Source organism: Rhinopithecus bieti, unplaced genomic scaffold, assembly GCF_001698545.2.
Source record: "Rhinopithecus bieti isolate Rb0 unplaced genomic scaffold, ASM169854v2 scaffold_14225, whole genome shotgun sequence".
NCBI lineage: Eukaryota > Metazoa > Chordata > Mammalia > Primates > Cercopithecidae > Rhinopithecus > Rhinopithecus bieti.
The window spans coordinates 132,262-155,396 of NW_016807704.1; the positions used below are offsets into that span (position 1 = coordinate 132,262).

General features: G+C 37.4%; 1 protein-coding gene across 2 annotated transcripts in view; it reads left to right on the plus strand.

The window, feature by feature from the left end:
- Nucleotides 1-23,135, plus strand: part of LOC108536531 (vacuolar protein sorting-associated protein 13B) — a 180,409-nt gene that overhangs the window by 100,436 nt on the left and 56,838 nt on the right. For both annotated transcript variants that reach the window (XM_017883361.1, XM_017883362.1), the window contains exons 9-14: nucleotides 11,428-11,583; nucleotides 19,667-19,930; nucleotides 20,579-20,662; nucleotides 20,841-21,016; nucleotides 21,882-22,052; nucleotides 22,391-22,592. In XM_017883361.1, coding sequence (XP_017738850.1) covers nucleotides 11,428-11,583; nucleotides 19,667-19,930; nucleotides 20,579-20,662; nucleotides 20,841-21,016; nucleotides 21,882-22,052; nucleotides 22,391-22,592 — 1,053 coding nt within the window. The remainder of the gene's footprint in view (nucleotides 1-11,427; nucleotides 11,584-19,666; nucleotides 19,931-20,578; nucleotides 20,663-20,840; nucleotides 21,017-21,881; nucleotides 22,053-22,390; nucleotides 22,593-23,135) is intronic.

Consider the following 23,135-nt stretch of genomic DNA (forward strand, 5'->3'; position numbering starts at 1 on the left):
GGTAAACACTTCTTGGGACCATCTGGCAAGGATTTTAATCCAAAATATTCTGTAAACACTGACTCCATTTGAGTACCCAGGAACTACCGTCCAGCCACCATCAACTGCATTTTTATTTCAGTTTTAAGCAGTAATTGAAATAGAAAAAAAAAAAAAAAAAAAAAAGGTAGTCTGTAGACTCTGTCCCTTCACTTTTTTTTTTTAAAATATTTTTAGTTTCATCAGGGATTCCAGGAAACTTACATCTCTGAGGGAGATTACAGTGCCTTTTGAAGTCACCAGTAGAGGTAAATGGGGTCCTAGCAGTTTTGTTCATTAAGTATTTAATGCACAGAGCATATTTGAAATTTTTTCATTTTCTGTTGGGAGATACATTCTACCTAAATCAGAGGCAGAAGTTTAGGGTTGAGTTTTCTTTTTCCTTTATATTTCAAAGTTTCTTTGTAAAACTAGTTTATAAAATGACCAATTTCAAGATTTTTAAAGTCTTTCACAAGAAATGGCAAAAATAGGATTGTGATAGGGTCCGTTATCCAGTCCCAGGGCTGATTTCTAGAGTTTTCTGCAAGCCTGCATGAAAGAGAATGGGGATATTTCAAGTGCGAAGCGCCCAGAGGAATGGCTGCTGGTGCTGCTAATGGTCTCTCTGTTCCTCCCCTGGCAATAAATCTCAGATATTGAAATATAGCTTTGGAGAAGAATATACTGAAGATTTCTTAAGCTTTTTACAAGACACTCAAAGCCTTTTCACAAGCCAGTGCTCTGCAAATGTAAATTCTTGATGTCTAAACATAAAGGTCCTTTACCAAGTTAATTTTAAATGTGAATTTTAATACAGAATACTTGGAGAAAGGGAATGCAGCTGGACTATTAAAGCATGGTATTTTGCCATTTTTAAGTAATGGGAAATACTGATTAAGAATGTTGTAAAGATTTCAGCATACATAATGTGATTGTCTTTAATCATAACTTGTTACCATGAGTCTGTGTAACAAAAGCATTAACTCAAAGACAATGGCATAGCTATTATACTGTGGCACTTATTATTTCCGTGATTTTAAATTATTTCCAGAATATTGAAGAACTTGTTATTTAAAGGTCAGAATAATGCCCAAGACATGGCCAAGCCCACTGAGTGTCAGATGCATGGAATGTTGGATGACTTCATAGTTATGAAATTATTTCATTTCTCATGATAATTCCTGACTTGCCAAGTTAGTGAATTTTAAGAACTCTGAGAGCAGATTTTAAGATAAATGTGAAATAATCCATACTTCTGGAGTCAGGGACTTCCCTTCAGGCATTAGTTCATATTTGACTTGCTTGACTTACACTTGGGGATAAAATGAGTTAGGACAAGGTCTTAGATACCACATTCCCTTACTGGGAAAGAAAACCAACTTGCACAACTTTGGCTGGCTCATATTTCTTGTTATACAGGCACTAAGAAGCAGCGGTTGCCATGAAATACTTTATTTAACCTTTACAAAAATGTTTTCTTAGTACGGCAAGGCAGCTTAGTTAAAATAAATAACTGTAAAAATTTTGGATTTCTCTTATATCCATCTATTGATTTCTTTTTTCTAAGTAAAAATTAAAGATAATTACAGTTGTCCACATTGCCATGATGACTAAAAAATGAAGATTATGTAAAAATCGCTTGATCTTTTCTTAGGACATGTGTTGGCATGTCTTCTATTTTACATTAAACTAAATTTTACTGAATAGTGAATGTTACATCTGAGAACAGTTTAAAAGAAAGTTTTTATTCAAATTTTAGGTAGGTTTCTCTATTGTTTGTATTTTGTCAAAATTGATTTGCAAATAAAATCTGATAATTTGACTCACAGAGTATTTATCCAAATCTGAATGACTGAGAGACAGCCTCTCCAATTTCTTATCTTGTTGCTCCCATTTCTCAGCTCACCTAAATTATTCATCATCATTTCCTTCTAACATACTCTTAACTCTTCCACCGAAGAATTGGGTCTAACCAAATGCATGGCGACCATTGACTATCATTCTGGTAAGAGTGTGTCTGCATAGCATCACAATCTCCTGGTTGTTGACATAACTTAAGCAATCAAAGTCTGTATTTATTTTACTTATTTTTAAAAAAAGAAAATGTGAATTATTTCAGATTTTATAGACAGTCCATCCTCTTCTGTATATACATATATATCAAAGCTCTTTGAATCTGTGCTTTTCAACCCTTTGTGGTGGTACCAAGGGTAAACAATCTTAAAGACTGTCACACAATTCTAGACTTAAGGCAGCTATTAATATCACAGCTTATGTTTTTTCAGTCACGTATCATTTAACTATAGGGAACCCTTTAGAAGAATGAAAACAATAGATATGTATAATGTTGAAATGACCTCTTTAAAACAAGCCTATTTATCATTTCATACTTTTTAACACAGTATTTATATCTGATTTCATGATTGAAATGTCCAAAAAAGTTATGCATAAAATTTAAAAATAAAATATTTTAATGAATGAAACATCTTTCTCATTAAATCTTTTGCAAAATGTTTATGCAGTATATTAGTTTTCCTAAATTAGGTCACTTAGATTTAATTTTTTTTAGCCCAGAATACCCATTAAGCATCTCATTGTTTTGTAGAAAATAATTTAAATGAAACGATGACACTATTCTCCCCACTTTTCTTTTTTTAGGTTATTTTAAGTATGTAAATTTCAGCCAGAGATTGAACAGAGATTAATTCCTGAATAATAAAAATCCGTAAATAAATTCTTGAATTTAGAGTTGTGTTTATAGTTATTTGTGAAAAATAATAAAAAGATTCTATGGCTTGATTATAGGTATGTTGAAACATCAAGCCTTAATGTTTGCTAGAAACGTGTGAAATTTGATACCCTGACTTACCCAGGGAAATTCAAATGACTATTACAAAGTATATGATGAAATGACACAATGCAGTGTTTTAAAGCTATGATGAATATAGATATAACATATGAATAGCATTATTTCAAACAGCCAAACAGTGCCTTTCTTGTCAGTTACTTTGTTTCATTGTCTTTCATGCATCAATCCCTGGTGTTTATTGATGATTGATGCTCTGAGAGGAAATAGCAGTTACTGACCTAAGAGTTCACTTCCTCTTCACCCTTCCTTCCTATATCTCTCTCTCATCCTCTGTCTCAAGATTTGACCCCCTAAAACAATGACTTTTTTATTCCAGAGTGACTCCTTCTTTCCAAAATCAGTATTCAGCGACTCCATTTGGGTTACGATCAAACTATTAGAGGAAAGTAAGCTGACAAGTTGATAATAGAAAGTTAATTTTCTAAATTCTGTTAAAACAAATGACCAGGAGTTGTTTTCAAAAATAGTTTGAAGCCATAGCTTGCTGCATTTATGGCTTGTCTTTGTTTCTAATATAATCAGTATGTTTGTAGACACAAATTTTGTACAGAAATAACCACTCCATCCCTGGTTGTCACATGACAGGTTAGGTTGTCACCTACTTTTGTTTATCAGAAGTAACATTACTATCATCTTTTGTTCTATTTCAACGTGTCTTTCTTATTTTGGGGAGTAAGCAAAATACATTCTCTGGTCAAACTTTTAACTTCCCCAAGCAGAACACCTCAGAAGCCCTGTGTTTTTCTTACTCTAACAACATTTTGCAGTGTAATTATTCTTACTGAATATCTGTTTATCCTACTATATTGTAAGCATTTTCAGCCCAAGTGAACTGTCTAGTTCTTTTCTATATCTACCATGTGTAGTACGGTTAGTTGGCTTATAGTAAACATTTAATAGCTGTAAATCCTTAAAAATACTTGCCAAATTGAGCCAGATACAGTGGCACATGTCTGCAATCCCAGTACTTTGGGAGGCTAAGGTGGGCAGATTGCTTGAGCTCAGAAGTTCAAGAGCAGCCTGGGCAACACGGCAAAACACGAGCTCTACAAAAGATACAAAAATTAGTAGGGCATGGTGCGCCTGCAGTCCCAACTACTCAGAAGGCTGAGGTGGGAGGATCACTTGAGCCCATGAGGTTGAGGCTACAGTGAGTCATGACTGTGCCACTGCACTCAAGTCTGGGCAATAAAGGGAGACCCAGTCTCAAATAAAAAAGCAAGCTGTTGCCCTAGGGTAAAAAGCTCACATAATCACATTAAATGGCTCCTAAGAATCATGTGAATATGTAATATAGCAATATAGCAAGTCAGACTCTGTACTAGGAATTATGGAGGCTACAGAGATGAACTGAAGATCATGTCACCCTCTTGGCAAAGTGCCAAGTGTGCAAGTTGGGAAAATTTGGCTTTGACTAGGAGGCTGAACTTGAACTTTTAAAATAGAAATGTACAATTTCTTTTTACCTAAAATGTGGCCTCTCTAGGCATACCATTAGACATCTTTTATTTTATAAACATTTTTGTCTGATTGCCAAATAAGACATAGTTGTAATATTAAATTTGGAAATTACCTGAGGAAGCACACAAAACACACATGGAAAAAAGGAAACTTAAAATGCATGATCCCATAACCCTAAACTAACCACTGTTAGCATTATGGCATATTTCTAGCCTTTTTCTTCCTTTGGAATAGGCATACATACTTTTGTTTATTTGTTTTACGAAAATGGGGTACTGTACATACCTTTTGTAATGTGTTTTTCAATTAATCTGTTGTTAACTGATAGCATTAATATGTTTTCATGCTATGATTGTTTTTCAGCCACTTGCAAGTACTCTACAGTGTTAGTATAGTTTTGAATAGAGGCTCTGAATAACTTTAGATCTTGTATCTTTCCCTTCCCAACACTCTGGCCCTGTGTACCTGAAGAAATCCCTCAGCCCCTGTGTACCTCCATTTATTTTTTCATCTGTCTACCTTACAAGATTGTTTTAAGGAATAAGTAATATTAAAAAGCCCTTAGCCCAGTGCTTGACACATAATGTCTAATAAAGGAAAGCTGTTTTTATTTTTACCGTGTTATTTGACCAATTTCCTAATACTGCCAAATTTTTATTATTAAACTAGCACTGGGATAAACATACATCTAGATACATTCTTTACACACATCTGTAATTATTACTTTAGGATAGATTATTTCATAGAATTGATGCATCAATAGGTATTACAAGTAAGATTTTTTTTTATGTAAGGATTACCTTTCAGCCACAATTTTTATTCCAACCACCTTTTTATGAATGTGTCAGGTTTCCCTCTATTGTAAGAGGTTGTTTCATGCTAATTACACAGTATTTGTGGCCTTCAATTAATTCACATAATCTTGAGAGAAAACTTACAGCACCCATATTTTGTGGAAGAATGGCCAACACTTACATCTCAACAATGCAGCCTCCGTTACATCACACCCTGAATGATTTAGAAAGGCTTTCACAGTTGAGCTTATTTTCTCTTTTTCTTTTTCCTACCAAAACAAACTACATCAAAGGGTCCGAAAATAATTCAGTTGTATTTATTTCCATGTACTCTTTTAGGTGGGAAATTATATTCTATAAATGTGAAAGGATATATGGGGCCCTAAGAATTTCAGCATTAAAAGTTTCAGCATTGAATTATGACACCAAGCATTAGTCATTACCTAGAAATTTTTCTACTTGGTTTTGGCATCATTTCAGATACGCTGAACATCTTGAAATTCAAATTCCTTGAAAAAGCAATAATAAGCAACATATTTCATTTTTATGCTAATTTAGTAGTGTGGAATGTACTATCAGTTCCACTTAGACGCATGTATTCCAAGCAAGTGATTTAATTTTGATTCACTTGACTTTCCAGATAGTATTTTGGATAGACAAGAATTATTTTAGTATTTCAACTTAGTTTTTACTCATGATGCTCACCTAATGTATCATGTTGGGCCTACTTGATATTTTAATATCAGTACTACAGTATCTGAATTATGAATCTGAGGGTTTACATTGACTTGGTGTTTAATCTAATATTATTATCCCTATAAGACAAATCTCCTTTGTTGAAAGATCATTCAAAATAGGAAACTCTTCTAAATATCTTGATTTAATACTCATTTTGGTTTTGGTTTTGTTTTGACATTCTTGAGTTTATTTGGACAGACCTGGGGTAAGAGGGCCGAACACCTAGAAGAAGGTGTTGGGCCTCTTGGTGGTGAAGCTTGGCTTGTGCTGGTGACACAGGATGCCATGAGGCAGCAGGAATTGGATCTCAGAGTTGTAGAATGGTTCGGCTGCTGGCTGGCAGCACTTGCTGGCCACAGTTTTTTCTGCCTTCATGATCTGTATTGAGTGGGCCCGGGCACAGTACGCAGTGCCCATGTCTTGTTCTGCAGAAAATAGGAGGCAGGGTGTGACCACATTCACCAGGATTTGGGCATTTGGCCAACACCCTATCAAGTATCTGGCACATCCTATTAGGTACAGTAATTCCCTGGGGACTGCAACTGGGGGCTGAATTGGGGACTGAGTGACTGCGGTCCCTGGCCCCAGGAGGCACTCATACTAATTTTGTGATACCATTTTATGAACAGATATCATCACTGACATTTTAAGATATTTACTTTTGGTTATTTTGTATTAATCTTGATTTATTTGTTCAACAAATATTTATTGAATGCCTGCTATACACTAGGCTCTTGGGATATTATGATGAGTTTAGAAGTTTATAAAATAAATGGGTCAGGTTCAATAGCTCATGCCTGTAATCCTGGCACTTTGGGAGGCCAAGGGGGAAGAATTGATTGAGGCCAGGAGTTCAAGACCAGCCTGGGCAAAATAATGAGACCTCATCTTTACAAAAAATAAAAAAAATTGAAAAAGCCAGGCATGGTGGCGTGTACCTATAGTCCTAGCTACTCGGGAGGCTGAGGCAGGAAGATCACTTGAGGGGTCAGGAGTTCAAGGTTGCAGTGAGCTATGATCACACCACTGCGCTCTAGTCTGGGCAATAGAGTGACTCTATCTCTAAAATATAATAAAATGGTGCCTAAGTTTTTATATATAAATAATATATAAAAATATATTACCAGAATATATATATATACAGTGGTTTATATCACTTGGATTGCATGTTCATTTTAAGAACTCTTAAAATTTCTACAGTGAATACAATGGATTGGGAATTTTTTTGAAGTTGTTTAAATCTCCAGTTTCTTTTTAGAACATTACATATGGCTGTAGGGTAAATTACTATAAAATGCAAAAAAAATACACAACTGAGTGTGAAGATAAAATTTTAATTTGTGATACTGAAGTAGAAAAAATCTTGACAATAGTTTTAAAATGAATAGTGAAATATGTAACTTCACAAAAAAGTATTTGGTACCTTTATCATTTGTGTTTTAAGGTGCAGTTTAACATTTTTTATTTAACCATCCACTTTTTCTTTCTCTTCTTGGTGTACTCTGTTTTCCTCGCTTTTATCTTATTCTTCTTTCCTCTTAAATATATCAATTCAGGAATTCTCCTTTGGACAAAACTGTGGGTGGTCCTCAGAGCTGATCCCCAATTCCCTGATCAGTAATTCTGTTTTAAGTTTTACTTTGTATAGAAAAAAAAAATGAGTTGAAAACTGTATATGCTTCCATCTGAGGTCTTCAATGGGAAAACTATGAATTTAGTCTGGCTGCCAGCGCCAGGGTCTGCTGGAAAAAAAGAAAATGTACCCTCTTGGGACCTTCCATCGAGTGTGGCGACTGTACAACCTGCCTTATTGCTTAGTTTTAGTTGTCATCGAAAACTTCCAACAAGAATACTTCCTGTTTGACTTTTTCCCCCGCAGTGGAAAATATTAGACACTATCTATGTAGACCAAAGAGACTGAAAAGCCTGGATAGACTGAATGATAGCAGGAGAAGTAAGGAAGGAAAATCTTAATAGAAAAGAGGTGAAAGAAAATTTCCAAATTGATGAGGGGAGAGGGGAGGGATAGCATTAGTAGATATACATAATGTAAATGATGAGTTAATGGGTGCAGCACACCAACATGGCACATGTATACATATGTAACAAAACTGCACATTGTGCACATGTACCCTAGAACATAAAGTATTAAAAAAAAAAGTCTTGGGCTTCAGGCAGAAGGGATAGTTACTTTCTGTGAAGCCCGTTGCCTTTCCCTCCCCTGTATTTCTAGCCCACATTGCCCCTCATCCAACTCCTGCAGTCTTCCTGCCTCTCTACGTGCTCTCATTCTTTGTCATCACGTTGCTCACTTATAGGGAAGGTATCAGTGACTATCCACTAATTCCTGCGTAACGTGCAAATTCCTTAGTTTAGTAAATCAGTGCCAGCCACAATCTAAATCTATGTATTTAACCCTATCCCCCACCCCTTTATCCATGTTCCTTTTTCTGTGGCCAATTGAGATGGTTAACCTTGTCCGGATCATGTGTAGTCTTTGCACATCTCACACTGTCTTTTTGGCATGGGAAGGAACTGTCATCTTTGCCAGTTGAAATCCTACCCAAACTCTGAGATCCAGCTGCTTCCCAATGTTTTCTTAATCACAGCAACCTGATCCAGACCCTTCCTTATCTGGACTATGTGACTGCTCCTCTCCTTTCCTGACTGCCTCATGTTAGTTTTTTGTTCTTGCCTTATTTTCCCTATATGATCATAACCTCCTTGTGGGGCAAAGAACACATCTCTTCCTCCATATTTCCTCCATAGTGCCTAGCATATTACCTTCCTTATAGTACTTGAGTAATGAAAATGTATTGGATGATGATCGAAATCTCATTTGAATCAGGTGGTCTAACACAGATGTCACATTTTTTGTACCTGATTTTATGCTTCCTTCTGTAGAGAAATAAAAATAGGTATGCAAGTATTCGTTACTAAATGGAGACTTACAGTACCTGTAGCAGTGAAATTTAGTCAGTGGGTCCAGCAAGAACAAAACCTCTCACCTTATTAGGCATCTGTGAGTATCTGAGCACTCACTGCCATCCAGTGCTCAAATCCAGTGCCGCGGGTTCCCAGGCAGGGGTGATTACACAATGGGAAGGAGAACTGAAGTACTGCTAGGCCTCCTGAATTTCTTTTTGTTGGTTTCTCTCTTAAGAATGTAGTTCCTTTCCTAATGAATTATATGCATCTAATTGCCAGTGATATTTAGATGTTTTTTAACAGTAGACCAAACATTACAAATGTTCCATTGATGATGCATGTGGGAAGAAGTGTTACAAATGTTTTTCTCCCACTTAATTTTCCTGTGTGAACTAAATCCAAACAGATCTGAATTTTCATAATTCAAAGAAAATATCTGTGCCAACATTCTGAGAACAAATAGCTGCCAAGCAAAATCTGACAGCGTATTCCTTGGTGGCATCCAGTCCTTAAAAGCTGTGTACACAGAGTGAGTAGCTATCTAAAGCTGAGCTCATATGCAAATGTGAACATTCCTCACTTAAAATTACATTGTGTACATTAAAACTTTCTCTAGAGTCTATGAAATGTTCAGGAAAAATATAGCTGAGCTTGATCTTAAGTACCCTGCTTCATTTTTTTTTTTTTTTTTTTTGTCATTTCCAGCTACTAGTCTGTCCAAAGAAAACAACTTTCTTATTTCTTTTAGTTTTGTGTGTACCCTGAGCTTGATTCCCAGTTGCTGCTATAAAAAACTGAAACGGTTCCAAACACTGCTATTTTTCTTTTTTTCTCTGTTACTAATATTTAAACATCAAAGATATTCTGGTACTTTTATGTTGTAGAGTGTATATAAGACCATATTTTCCCTAAAGGTATTTGCTATCCAGGGTGTGTGTGTGTGTGTGTGTACACACACGTGTGTTTTCTTAGCTGTTAGCCTTTTTTAGAAGTCACCTAACTAATAGCGTTTTCCTATCACAAGATCACTGGCTGTGTGTGGAGGAAGAACTGGAGTGAGTCCGTATTAACAGCAGGGAGATGAGTTAGGAGATTTTTTAAAATAATGTATTCAGATTTTTTTTTTTTTAAAAAGCCCTATCTTAACATCGAAAACGTATGTTGTGATGACCTTGGGAATTTTTTAAATTTAAGCATGTTATCAGGACTCCTCCTAAGGCTGAAACTAAAAAATAACCTGCTTCCACCAAGACATTTAATATTATGGCAATTTCCATGTAAATCCTTAATGTATTTATTATTAGGGCCTTTTATGATAGTCTTACAGGATGTTTTCAAAGTTTTATTCTGTCTACTAATTGGGAGTTTTTCATGAGATTTACCTTTGGTTAGCTCTGTTAAAAAATTATATGTGATGTGAAAGAAAACTTTAAATTGTTTGCATAGGATATAAATACATTTTTCTTAAAATATCAGTTTTCGGCCAGGTGCAGTGGCTCACGCCTGTAATACCAGCACTTTGAGAGGCTGAGGCAGGCAGATCATGAGGTCAAGAGATCGAGATCAGCCTGGCCAACATGGTGAAACCCCATCTCTACTAAAAATACAAAAATTAGCCAGGCGTGGTGGCACGCCTGTGGTCCCAGCTACTCGGGAGGCTGAGGCAGGAGAATCGCTTGAACCCAGGAGGTGGAGGTTGCAGTGAGCCGAGATCACCTCACTGCACTCCAGCCTGGTGACAGAGCGAGACTCAAAATAAGAAAAAAGTCAGATTTCTTTGCTTGTACTTACAAAACATAGAACATTGTTTTCATTTAAACCTGTTTCCTAAAAAAGTACTAATTATTGTATATATATTTTGGAATACTCATGTAGTTAAACTGTTTTTCTTAGCTGCAGTTGTGGGTAAGAGTAGAAATAGGACATATCTGACCCCAAAATAAAGCCAAATATGACCAGACATGGCAATGCTACATGAATAAATATAAATATGTATCAGGAGACTCAATTGGTAAACGTTACAGTAAGTACATAACAAAAAAATAGAACAAATGCATCATATCTTACATTTTAAATGTTGAAGGTATTTCTAATTTGATATATCTGTGATCTCATAAGGAGAGTATATTAAATGAATTGCATCTTCAAACTGCTATTTTGTCCTTCATCAAAAGAAAAAAGTAAGGTATGGCAATTTATGGTTAAATAAAAAATTAAAAAAAACAAATTTAACTTTAATTACTGTCTAGCCATAAGAAGGAATAAACTATCAGCGAATACCAAGGTTCTTTGATCTCACACTTCAACCTTTTTGTCCTCCAGATGAATGAAATGATCTTTTCTTAAATGTTCAGCAGGCCTTTTACCATTTGATAGGACAATTATTTTTAAGAAAGTTTAAAATGTGATCTGAAAAACCACATTGACTCTATGTGGTGTATTTGCTATTCTTAGCCTGGTGGAATAAGTTGGAAGTGGATGAATAATGCAGGTTAGAAAGAAAACAGATGCGAAATATTACAAATGGAAAGGTTTTCCAGCAATGAGACTTTCATTTTAGGACTAGGTTTTTGTTGGCACATTTGGCATTATGACGATTATTGTTTTTCTCTCCAGCTGTTACACATCTGTATTGAAGGTTGGGGCAACTGGCGTTGGTCAGAGCCTTTCAGTGTGGACCATGCCGGGACTTTTATTAGAACAATTCAGTACAGGGGTCGAACTGCTTCTCTCATCATCAAGGTTCAGCGACTCAATGGAGTACAAAAACAGGTAAGTTTCTTTGTGTTCCTGACCCAGACACCTCTTAATTATTCAGTGTAATGGAGAAGAAACTTAAATGAAAATAATGAATAATTTTCTAAAAATCACAGTGGTTATACCTAGTTATATCTGCTACTAGCACCCATGTGAGCATTTAATAAATGCTTATCTATGATCCTGACAATGATGATGGCTTCAAACCCTTTGTCCCACTTCTTTTACAAGAGCTGCTAACGAGCAGTAAAATTTACTGATTTTAGTTTCACCTCTTCTCCCTGTCACCACCTACCTTCTGGTGGAGGTGCTAATGAGCTGTGAAATAGCCAAAAGTCCTTTATTGAGAAGGAAAAGAAGCAAAGAGTAGTGGGAACCCTGGATAATCCACCAGCGGATAACCAAGAGTTGGTTCTCACACGTGAGAATGATCTGTAAGGAAGTGCTGTGATACTCTCCCATGACAGAGTGGGCCTGGGTCTCCAGCAAGCTTTTCTTTTCCTAGGAGTTAATATTAACTGCAGTAAAAATTCACTGCAGCCTAACTCTTGGCATATAAAACCTCAGCTCTCAGCACATATTTTTACGTATTTTATAAAACTTCCTTTTGGCTGTTTTTGAAGTTCTAAGACTGCAAAGGGAAAAAAGTATCTGACACTTTCTTTGTGTTCTTAAGATGTGAAAATGTGGTTTCTAAAAGATGTTTTTCAAGCATGGAGCATATGACCAGTAGAAAGAAAAAAAGGAAGTATTAAAATCTGAAAACTGGCTTCACTGCACACATAATAACTGGATTTGTCGTTAGAATTTCAACATATATATTTACATCTGGATTGTAACAGTCTATCCAGAGCTTTTGTGGGACATGATAGAAACAGCACTTAGTCCCTGGAAAAGGGGAGCTTCCCCTATGGAGCAGCAGGGGCTACTCTGTTGCTGCATGCCAAGGAGGAAGCAGGAAGCTACTAGCGAGATGAACAGTAGGACCCACACCATATGCATTCTTGGTCTGCACCTAATCAAGGAGATGGACTTGATGATCTTATTATTGTGGGCCACAGAAATAAAAAGAGAACTCAACTCTAGCAGAGGAGTCTCAGAAAAGAAGCATGGAAGACTATTCCCAATTAACTGAGCATTCCTCAGAATATTTATTGATTGCCTAAAGTGGAACAAAGTAAAATGGAAAACACCAAGTATGTGAAACAATCTTTGCTTTTAAATTGCAATTTTATGTAAGCCCAACAATGTATACAACTGACAGTAAGTGTAAAGGGAATTTAGAGGTTTCACTGAGAAGATATGACTTGAGCTGGGCTTTGGAAAATATGTAGAATTTGGATTAAGAGAGAGCATTCCAAGTAGACAGTATAGCATAAACGAAGAGACAAATATGGGACAGATGAGTCTTACTGAAGGATTCCTGCGGGGACCAGCCTACTAGTGTGAGCATTGAGCCAAAGAGAACAAGAAGTGTCACTAACTCCCATCTGCACTCAGAACACTCTTACATGAATTTGCTGTCAATGAATATCTGCCCAGTAAGTATGTACTAGTTTTCTGATTCTGTCACTCATGGTCTTTCAAAAATGTCTTATCCACCTTGCCATTCAGTAGTATGTCTGAGAAAAGGTCATCCAGCCTCTTTGAATAGTTCAGATGACAAGAGGCTCATTCTTTCACACAGCAGCCCTTTCTGTTGGCTACTACCAGCTAAGTTTTCTTCCTAATTTTGAACCAAAAATCTTTCACCATTCCACCACCTTTCCCTAGAACTATGAGGCATATACAGCAAGCACAAAACTTGTTGTGAGGACTCCACAAGTCACCTCTCCTCTACATTATAGGCCTTCAAAAACATAAGGGAAGCTATCGTGTTTCCCCTTGGTTTTCTTCTCTCTAGGCCTTCTCAAATTTGAGAGTGTATCCGAATCCCCTGGAGGGCTTGTTAAAACACAGATTGCTGGCTCCCAACCCCAGAGTTTCAGATTGGGTGTGGCCTGTAATTTGCATTTCTAACAAGTTCCCAGGTGCTGCTGATGCTGCTGGTCCAGGGACCACAATTTGACGACCATAGCGCCAGTCTAAACTTTCTCAGGTGGTTCAGCTCTTTTTAGTGTGGCTGCTAGAACATTTATCAATTACTGAAATGGCAGGGTCCCTCCATAGAGAAACGGTTTTAATGGTATGTCCTCGTAGTCAAGATCATAGGCAATTTGGCTGTATCCGCTTGCTAGCTGTGTGATCTTCAGCAAGTCATTTAAACTTTGTGAATCAATTTCCTCATCTGTAAAATGGGGATAGTAATAGTGCCTTCCTCAGGTAGTTAGAGTGAGGATTAACTGAGTTTGTGTATGTAAAATGCTTACAACGTGCCTGCCCTCCTGCCATAGCCCAGTGTACCATACTTAAAATTATTCTAATGAAATGTTATCAGGCATGAGTAACACTAGTTGGACATTTTTGTGTTACAACAATAGTGACTCATTCTTGTATAGGTACTATATATTTTCAAGAAACAATGTTAAATTTCAGGGATAAATTAATATATACAGTGTTCCTGCACAAAATATTACACGTCGCAACAGTATACCTACCAAATATCATAAAAGTTGGTTATTTGAAAAATACATTTCTAAAAATGTCTGACAGTTTTACCTCTCCCCTGCCCCTTACTCAGATACACACACCCACAAGCAAAAATGTTAAATGTGTTATTCAATTGGATTTAATTTTTGCTGTCAGGGTAGTTTAGCGTTCAGATTTGCTCTGGTTAAAGTACATCAGAGACATAGGATTTCCTCAATTGGCAAGGTTAGGAAGGAAGAAGGGAACCAAACTTCAGAAGAGCTTTGTGGATTCTTGTCTCCCTCACATCTTGGCTTCTTTCCTTCTACCCCCACCTGGGCCTGGAAATTTGCAATAAACTGCAGCTGCCTAATTACCAGGGCCCATTTGGGGAAGTGAGTGTATGCAGATCCCTGATGGACCTTAACGCCCCCTGGATAATGGAGAATTGGCTAAAGCTCTTTTTTAACATTGATGCTGGGTTATCTGTGCTCTGCATTTCTTATACCCCTCTCATTTCCCCCAATTGAATGAAAATTGACCACAGAAAATTTTGTGGGAACTTTGTATGTTCTACAACCACTCATGTACGCATATTTGCTTCCATGTTTCCCATCCTTTTGTTGAAGAAACCTTTACTACTCTAAAATCTCAAATGTACATATGTATGTATGTATAATGGTGTCTTTATACACATACTTTTAATCATGGTTAAGATATCATTTTCCAGTGCATCTGGTGCTCTGGAGTTATTCTTTAATATCACTATTCTTCTTGGCACTGATCTAATAAGAGTTCTGAAACCTGCTAAGTAAAATCATATGTGGAAATCTTCAATACACATCTTTGTGGCTTTGGGGAAGGAGGGGAATTAGTGTGAAACCTGGAAATGTGTATTAAAGAGAAACCGTGCATTTAAAAAAATTAAGTAGCTGTCTTCAACTGATAAATTAATCTTGAAATTCTAACCATAATTTTCAAAATAAAGGCATTGTAAGTTTGCCACTTTGAAGAAAAGCAGATACAGCTCTCCTGAACCTAACCCTGGAACAGCCGTGAAAGCACACTACTCCACTGAGTGACCGTTTTTGGATTTTCCTTCATCTAAAGTAGCCTTACCTCCCTGGCCACTTCTAAGAATTTTCTTTTATCAAATTTGAAAGCCTATTTAACAGGCTTTTAGTTGAAAGTGAGACTATAAAAACCCACCAAGAGGATCTTTGTCTTGGATAAACCAAGTGAGTCCCAGATGGTTGTGGAGATTCTGTGGTTTCTGTGAGAGACAGCAAAATTGTCTTCTAAATCTCCAGGGGTCCAAAGGTTCTGAAGCAAGAGCCATGTGCATATATTGCCAGGCTTGGACACATCAAGAATAACAGAGTTAAATACTGCTTCAGAGTTTTCAAATGTTTATTTCAAGTTAGGCAATGCTATGGCATCATAAGACTTATCATGAGTGTCTAGTAACCCCTAGCATATGCTAAAGAAAAGTTTGCTTCCTAATTTAGGATCATAGTTCAGTTGACTTTTATGGTTTGTTATTGTGAAAGCATAGTTTTAAAAGATTATAATGACTAGAGTATCTAAGGGAAATATAACAGTTAAGCACAGCTTGGTTTTACAGATGTGCTCTTTCTAAAGAAACTCAAGCAGATAGTTGAGAAATAAATGTTTGAGAAAAAGCTAAACCTCACCATTCAAATAATGCAAATTAAAACAACAATGACATTTAATTTTTGGTTCCTCAATCTAGCAGGTTTCTTTTGATTAAATAACAGTTCATCCCAGTGTAGTGGCTCATGCCTATGATCCCAGCACTTTGGGAGGCTGAGGCAGGAGAATCACTTGAGCCCAGGGGTTCGAGACCAGCCTGGTCAACATAGCAAGACCCTATCTCTGCAAAAAATAAAATAAATTAGCCAGACATGGTGGCATGTGCCTGTAGTCCAACCTACTTAGGAGGCTGAGGCAAGAAGATCCCTTGAGCCCAGGAGTTCAAGGCTGCAGTGAGCTGAAATCTTGCCACTGCATTCCACCCTGGGTGACAGAGCGAGACCCCCACCTAAAATTAGTTATAATAGTTCATTTATAAATAGTTATTCATATTTATTTTTGTAAATAATAGTTCATTAAAATTGATGGTTACAGAGAAGTCTTAATGACATAGGAAAATGTATCAATTAGGATGCTTTCAGTTTGAAGTTACAAAATATGCTTGTTAGTCTTCATAGCAAGTTAATGAAGCAGATACTATTCTATTTTATGTTTACTGTTTCACATAACAAGGAGGAAGAAGGCTGGTTCAGTATTGGCTAACTAAGCAACCCAGTGTTGTTTTTGCTTCTCTCTCATCCTCTTAGATTTGCCAGCCTGGTCTCAGATGGCAGTAAAAGCTGTATACATCCTCTGATAACAGTTTCTGTGACAGAAAAGAAGGGCTTCCCTTCTCAACCTGTCTCCCTTATTATCAAGGAGTAATATCTTTCCTAGAGCCTTTTACCAGTCTTCCCTTCTCATATTATTGGCCAAACCAGAGTTCCATATTTACCCTAATCAATGGCAAAAGGAGAATGGAATTAACAGGATTGGCTTGTACCGATCATGATACAGCCACTGGGGGCCAAGGGAGGTGTCTACCTTCCCTGAGTACTTTGCTGCCTTTTGCTACCTAACCAAATCAAATCAAGTGAGGGTTTTTAATAATAAGAGGAAAGGATAGAACAGCTATTGGGAAGGGAAGCAATGGTGTCTTTATAACATAAATGTTATAAAGAGCAGCCCTTATTTTCTTTTTTATGGTTTCTAACTTTTCTTAATGAGTAGATATTAATTTTATGACAGACAGACTATCAGGGTGACAATCGACAAACTCTGGGCCAGACTTACTAGGTAACACCAAGCAAGTTATTAAATATCTCTGTTAAATTTTCTGTCTGTTAAGATGGGGAGTCATAGTAGCACCTAGTTTATAAGGCTGCTCTGAGAATGTGTTCTCCAGAAAAACAGCACTAATGAGGGGGTGTATGGGTGTGTGGAAAAAGAATGATTTATTATAAATTGACTCGTGATTATGAAACATGTGACATAATCTTAGAGAAGTCCCAAGATCTGCAGTCAGCAAGCTGCAGACCCAGGAGAGCCAATGTGTAGCTCCCATCTGAGTGCAAAGGCCAGAGAACCAGGTGAGCCAGTAGTGTAAGTTTCAGTCCAAAGTCTGGCAAGTACAAGACCCAAGAAAAGCTGACACTTCATTCCAAGTCTAAAGGCCAGAAAAGACCAGTGCCTTAGCTCAAGCAGTCAGGCAAAATGAGTTTCCTCTTAGCCTTTTCCTTCGATTAGGTCTTCATTTGGTTAGATGATGCCCACCCATGTTGGGGAAGATGGTCTGCTTTATTCAGTCTACCAATTCAGATGTTCATCTCACTCAGAAACACCCTCACACAGACACCTAGAATAATGTTTGACTAAATGTCTGCTCGTACCATGACCCAGTCAAGTTGACATACTAAAAGTAAACATCATATGCTTAGACCTGTACCTATACTCTCTCTCTCTGTGTGTGTGTGTGTGTGTGTGTGTGTGTGTGTGTGTGTGTGTGTGTATGTGTGTGTGTGTTTATAATCTGGAAAAATATTACAAATAGGAAATTCAGTATATGAAAGTCCTATTTTCTTTAATCATGGTGAATATTCATATTACAGAAGGATTTGCTTTCTGAAAAAAAATTCACCACCATATTAAATTTTGCATTATCTTTTCAATTTCAACCAATTTAAGAAAACATTTGTTGTTTTTTGTAGAGACAGGGTCTTGCTCTGTCACCCAGGATGGAGTACAGTGGTGCAAGTATAATTCACTGCAGCCTTGAACTCCTGGGCTCAAGTGGTATTCCTGCCTCAGCCTTCCAAGTAGCTGTGACTACAGGCATATACCACCATACCTTGCTAATTTTTAAATTTTTTGTTTAGATGAGATCTTGCCATGTTTCCCAGGCTGGTCTCAAACTCCTAACCTTGGCTTCACAAACGACTGGGATAACAGGCATAAGCCATCATACCAGGCCCCCGTTTGTTTGTTTGTTTGTTTGTTTGTTTGTTTGTTTGTTTGTTTTTGAGACGGAGTTTCACTCTTGTTGCCCAGGCTGGAGTGCAATGGCATGATCTTGGCTCACCACAACCTCTGCCCTCCCAGGTTCAAGCAATTCTCCTGCCTCAGCCTCCCGAGTAGCTGGGATTACAGGCATGTGCCACCATGCCCAGCTAATTTTGTATTTTTAGTAGAGACAGTGTTTCTCCATGTTGGTCAGGCTGGTCTCGAACTCTCGACCTCAGGTGATCCACCTGCCTTGACCTCCCAAAGTGCTGGGATTACAGGCGTGAGCCACCACACCTGGCCAAGGCCCCCATTTCTTAATACCTACTATGAACTATACTCTTACCTGGGTGTAAAGTTGAATAACCCATAGGTTTAGTGGATAATTCTATGTGTTTATAAAGATAAAACTTACACAGTTTAGGCTGGGCACAGTAGCTCATGCTTGTAATCCCAACATTTTGGGAAGCTGGGGTGTGAAGATTACTTGAGCTCAGGAGTTTGAGACCAGCCTAGGCAACACTGTGAAACCCCTTCCTACAAAAAAACAGAAAAGTTAGCCAGATGGGGTGGTGCATTCCCTGTAGACCCAGCTACTCTGGAGGCTGAGTTGGGAGGATTGTTTGAGCCTGGTAGGTTGAGATTGTAGTGATCTGTGATCATGCCACTACACTCCAGCCTGGGTGAAAGAGCAAGACCCTGTCTAAAAACACTAAATAAGTAAACTGAAAAAAAATTTAAAAAATTAGATATCTGCATTAAAGATTATTTGTATTATCTGTTTATACAGAGATTTCTTACTAGATAAGAGTGCAATAAACCCTTGAAAATCAACTTCAAGGAATGGATTAATAACAGTTGCCCTCTCAGTTACCAGAGCTAAATGATTTTCAATTCCCAGTCTTTTCCATTTGTACGTCACTTGACAAGATTCACTGCCACCTCCTGGGCAGGCACTTCTCTTATGGCTTCAGCAAAACTACTGTCCCCGATTCACCTCTATTCTCCTTCACCCCTTCTTCTCTGGCCCCATTTTCTAGCTCCTCACCCTGAGTCTGCCCCTGGAGTATTGGTCAGTTTCTGGGTTTGAGCTTCTACCCTCTCAGGTAAACTATCTTCTGTTTGTGCATGTTTGCAAGGTTTTTCTTTCACAAATCATTATCTCCACCTCCACATTGTCTCTGGCCAGCACCTGACCAGCATTTCTAATTGAGTACTGGACTCCATGGAGGAGTCTGCCCTTTAAATAGCAAACTCAACATGGCCAAAGCAAAATTTCTTCTTGACTTCAAGTCTTTTTTCCTTCTTGTACTGTTTAAGCTAATTACTTCATTTTCTTTCCATTAACATCAACATAGTTTATTCTGTTTGATCGATAACATATTTCCAGTTAATGAAGTCTGAATTGATGAAGACTTATATACTTACTGTCTTTTAGATTATCATCTGTGGAAGACAGATCATCTGTAGTTACTTGTCTCAAAGCATAGAACTAAAAGTTGTTCAGCATTACATTGGTCAAGATGGACAAGCTGTAGTTCGGGAACATTTTGACTGCCTCACAGCCAAACAGAAACTGCCTTCATATATACTAGAAAACAATGAACTGACAGAGCTGTGTGTGAAGGCCAAAGGAGATGAAGACTGGTCAAGAGATGTGCGCCTGGACTCCAAAGCCCCTGAATACAGCATTGTCATTCAGGTTTGAAAAGAAGTTCAATCTAGAATAGAGCAGCTTTAACATTGAAATTTTCTCAAAATGTTCTTTACTTGTATAGCACTTAATTTATTAAAAAGTGATATATAAAAAAGGGGGGAGAAAGGCTTTGAATAGTACTTCTCAAACTGTTTACTCCCCATCCCACGACAATACATTTGTATCAGTTCCAGTAGTTCTTACAGCCAAGACTCTGTCTCTCCCAGATGCAAGTGATATCTTGAAAAAGATTCTGCTGCCCCAGCGTTAAGGGTGGGGTGGGACTGGGGGTGGTATCCTCCTCACTTAAGGATTTTTGTGATGGTCTGTTACTTTATCTCTTCCTCAGTCTTTACCATCATCACTTTCATTCCCATAAAGGATAAATTCTCTTTCATTTTGCCACTCAGTCTTATATCTCTCCTTATGCAAATCTCTTTGTCTTTATGGAAAGAGTTGGCCCCATTGACTCACTGCACATTTGCTTTATGCCATAATGAAGTCTGTTTTTGCTTAGTTTTTTTTTAAATAATGGCTTTTTCTCTATAACTTTAAACTCTTTTTAATCTTCCAAACTGATATATCTGTGCCTTATTTTGATTAATTAGTAAACTGCTTAGTATTCAATAGGACCCTTTTCTATTTCATGTGCAGGTGCCATCTTCAAACAGTTCCATTATTTATGTCTGGTGCACAGTTTTGACTTTAGAACCCAACTCTCAAGTGCAACAACGAATGGTGAGTGCTTTCCCAATCCTAAAATATGGTATATGACTCTGACCTTTCCTGTTCTGAAATAAATTAAGGTCAGAGTGACCTAGGGAAGAGATTTATTGCAAGTTTGTTTCAGCATCAAACAGCTGGAATACTGCAACAAAGCAAATATGAAAGTTGTTCTGTCCTTTTATTTTTATAGATTGTGTTCAGCCCTCTTTTTATCATGAAGAGTCATCTTCCAGACCCCATTATCATACATTTGGAGAAAAGGAGTCTGGGATTGAGTGAAACACAAATTATTCCAGGAAAAGGGCAGGAAAAACCACTGCAAAACATAGAACCTGACCTTGTACATCACCTGACATTCCAAGCAAGGTACTAGAAAAATCCTTCCCTACATTTTCCTAAGAGAAATTAAGTAGAAAAGTAACCTTGCACTGGGGAGGGTAGGAGGTGGGTGGGAAGATGGGAGTGGAGGGAGTTTTTTGTATGATTTCTTATCTTATGAGAATGTTATTTTAAAATTGCCCTGCCTAGTGACCTCTTATTCTCATCTGTAGTTTTAGATAAAAATCAGCCTTTCTCATTAAGCACAGATATAACCAAGAGGAATCATCAGAAATTTTAATTTAGATTTCATTGACACATGACTTTTGTAGTGAAAGAAGATGTGAATAGAGATCAACACCCAGGAATTGGGTGGGGGAAGAAAGAGGAAAAGCCAGGGCCCAGATCATCCACACACTGTCCCATAAATGGACTCTATCTACCAAAAAGGTGTTGGTCTGTAATACATTTGTAGTTAGATATTTTCAATAAATTGTAGACCACTTTAGACAATCTGATATTTGTGCCCGCAGGTGGCTAAGCCTGTAATCCAGCCTTTGGGAGGCCGAGGACTGGGCGGGATCACCGAGGTCAGGCTTCGAGACTATCCTGCTAACACGGTGAAACCCCGTCTCACTAAAAAAAATACAAAAGCTGCCCCGGGCGGAGGTGGCTGGCCTGTAGTCCCAGTACTCGCGGAGCGCCTGAGGCAGGAGAATGGCGTAAACCCGGCGAGGCGAGCTTGCAGTGATTCTGAGATCCGGCCACTGCCCAGTCCAGCGGGCGACAGAGCGAGACTCCGCTCTCAAAGAAAAAAAAAAAAACAAAAAAAAAAAAACAAAAAAAACAAAAAACAAAAAAAACAAAAAAAGAAATCTGATATTTATTCTTGGTTTTTCTTTCAATTTCCTAGAGAAGAATATGATCCTTCAGATTGTGCAGTTCCCATCTCAACATCCCTCATTAAGCAAATAGCCACTAAGGTACACCCTAGAGGCACAGTTAATCAGATCCTTGACGAATTCTATGGGCCAGAAAAGTCGCTTCAACCCATATGGCCCTATAATAAGAAGGATTCTGACAGGTAACATTCTTCAGTGATCTTTTTCTACAAAAATTTCTCAATATTAACAAATGATCATTCACAAAAATATTAAATACCATAAGTGGTGTGTGCATGTATGTGTCAGATTCTTACCTTTTATCATCTAGTAGGTGTATTTTGTAGATTTCTTTATTCATGATCTAGATCATAATTGCATGAAAAGTTGCTTTCTCCTGCATGCAAATTTAGCATTGAAAGATTCTGGTATGAGGAGGTATCATGCAGGAGCGTGGTGTGTTTGGAATCTTTAAACATATTTCACAAATATTAAAGTTATCATATTTCATTGAGTCTCTTGGATGTGGTGTTTGGAACAGGAATGAACAGCTAAGTCAGTGGGATAGCCCAATGCGAGTGAAGCTGTCAATCTGGAAGCCATATGTTAGAACTTTGTTGATAGAACTTCTGCCCTGGGCCCTGCTTATCAATGAGTCTAAATGGGACCTCTGGCTATTTGAAGGAGAGAAAATTGTTCTACAGGTTCCTGCTGGCAAAATTATTATTCCTCCTAATTTTCAGGTACTACAATTTTTTTAATTAATATGAATTCTTATCTCTCAACAAGTAGATTTTATTGTAAAGTTGTGTTTATGATCTTCACAGAATGAATCAGTTGTGAAAAATTATTCTTAGATGCATATGTAAGAGGTATGGAATGGTCTTTGAATATTCAAGGACTTTTCTGATGTCTTTTTTTTTTTTTAACCATCAACACTATTGGTGCTTGAGTTACCATTAAATTTGATAACTTGGATTAGTTACATTCTCATTTCCATTGGTATAGGATATTTGACAAGTATTCAGGCTGGTCTACAGTATGTATTAAGGAAATATAGCCATCATGTGTGCTTATCCATACCCTAGGTATTCTTTGCTATTCTGGAAGTTCTCTGCAATCTGCAAGATACTGAGGATTTCAGAGCAACTGTTTTTGTCAGGGCCCCTTTTCCTTCATAAGTGGACTTGGATGTTCATAATTATGGATGTCTACCCAGTTGTTGATTATAACAACATGGAATGATTACTGACACACAGAGAAACCTAATTGCAAACCAAAATATC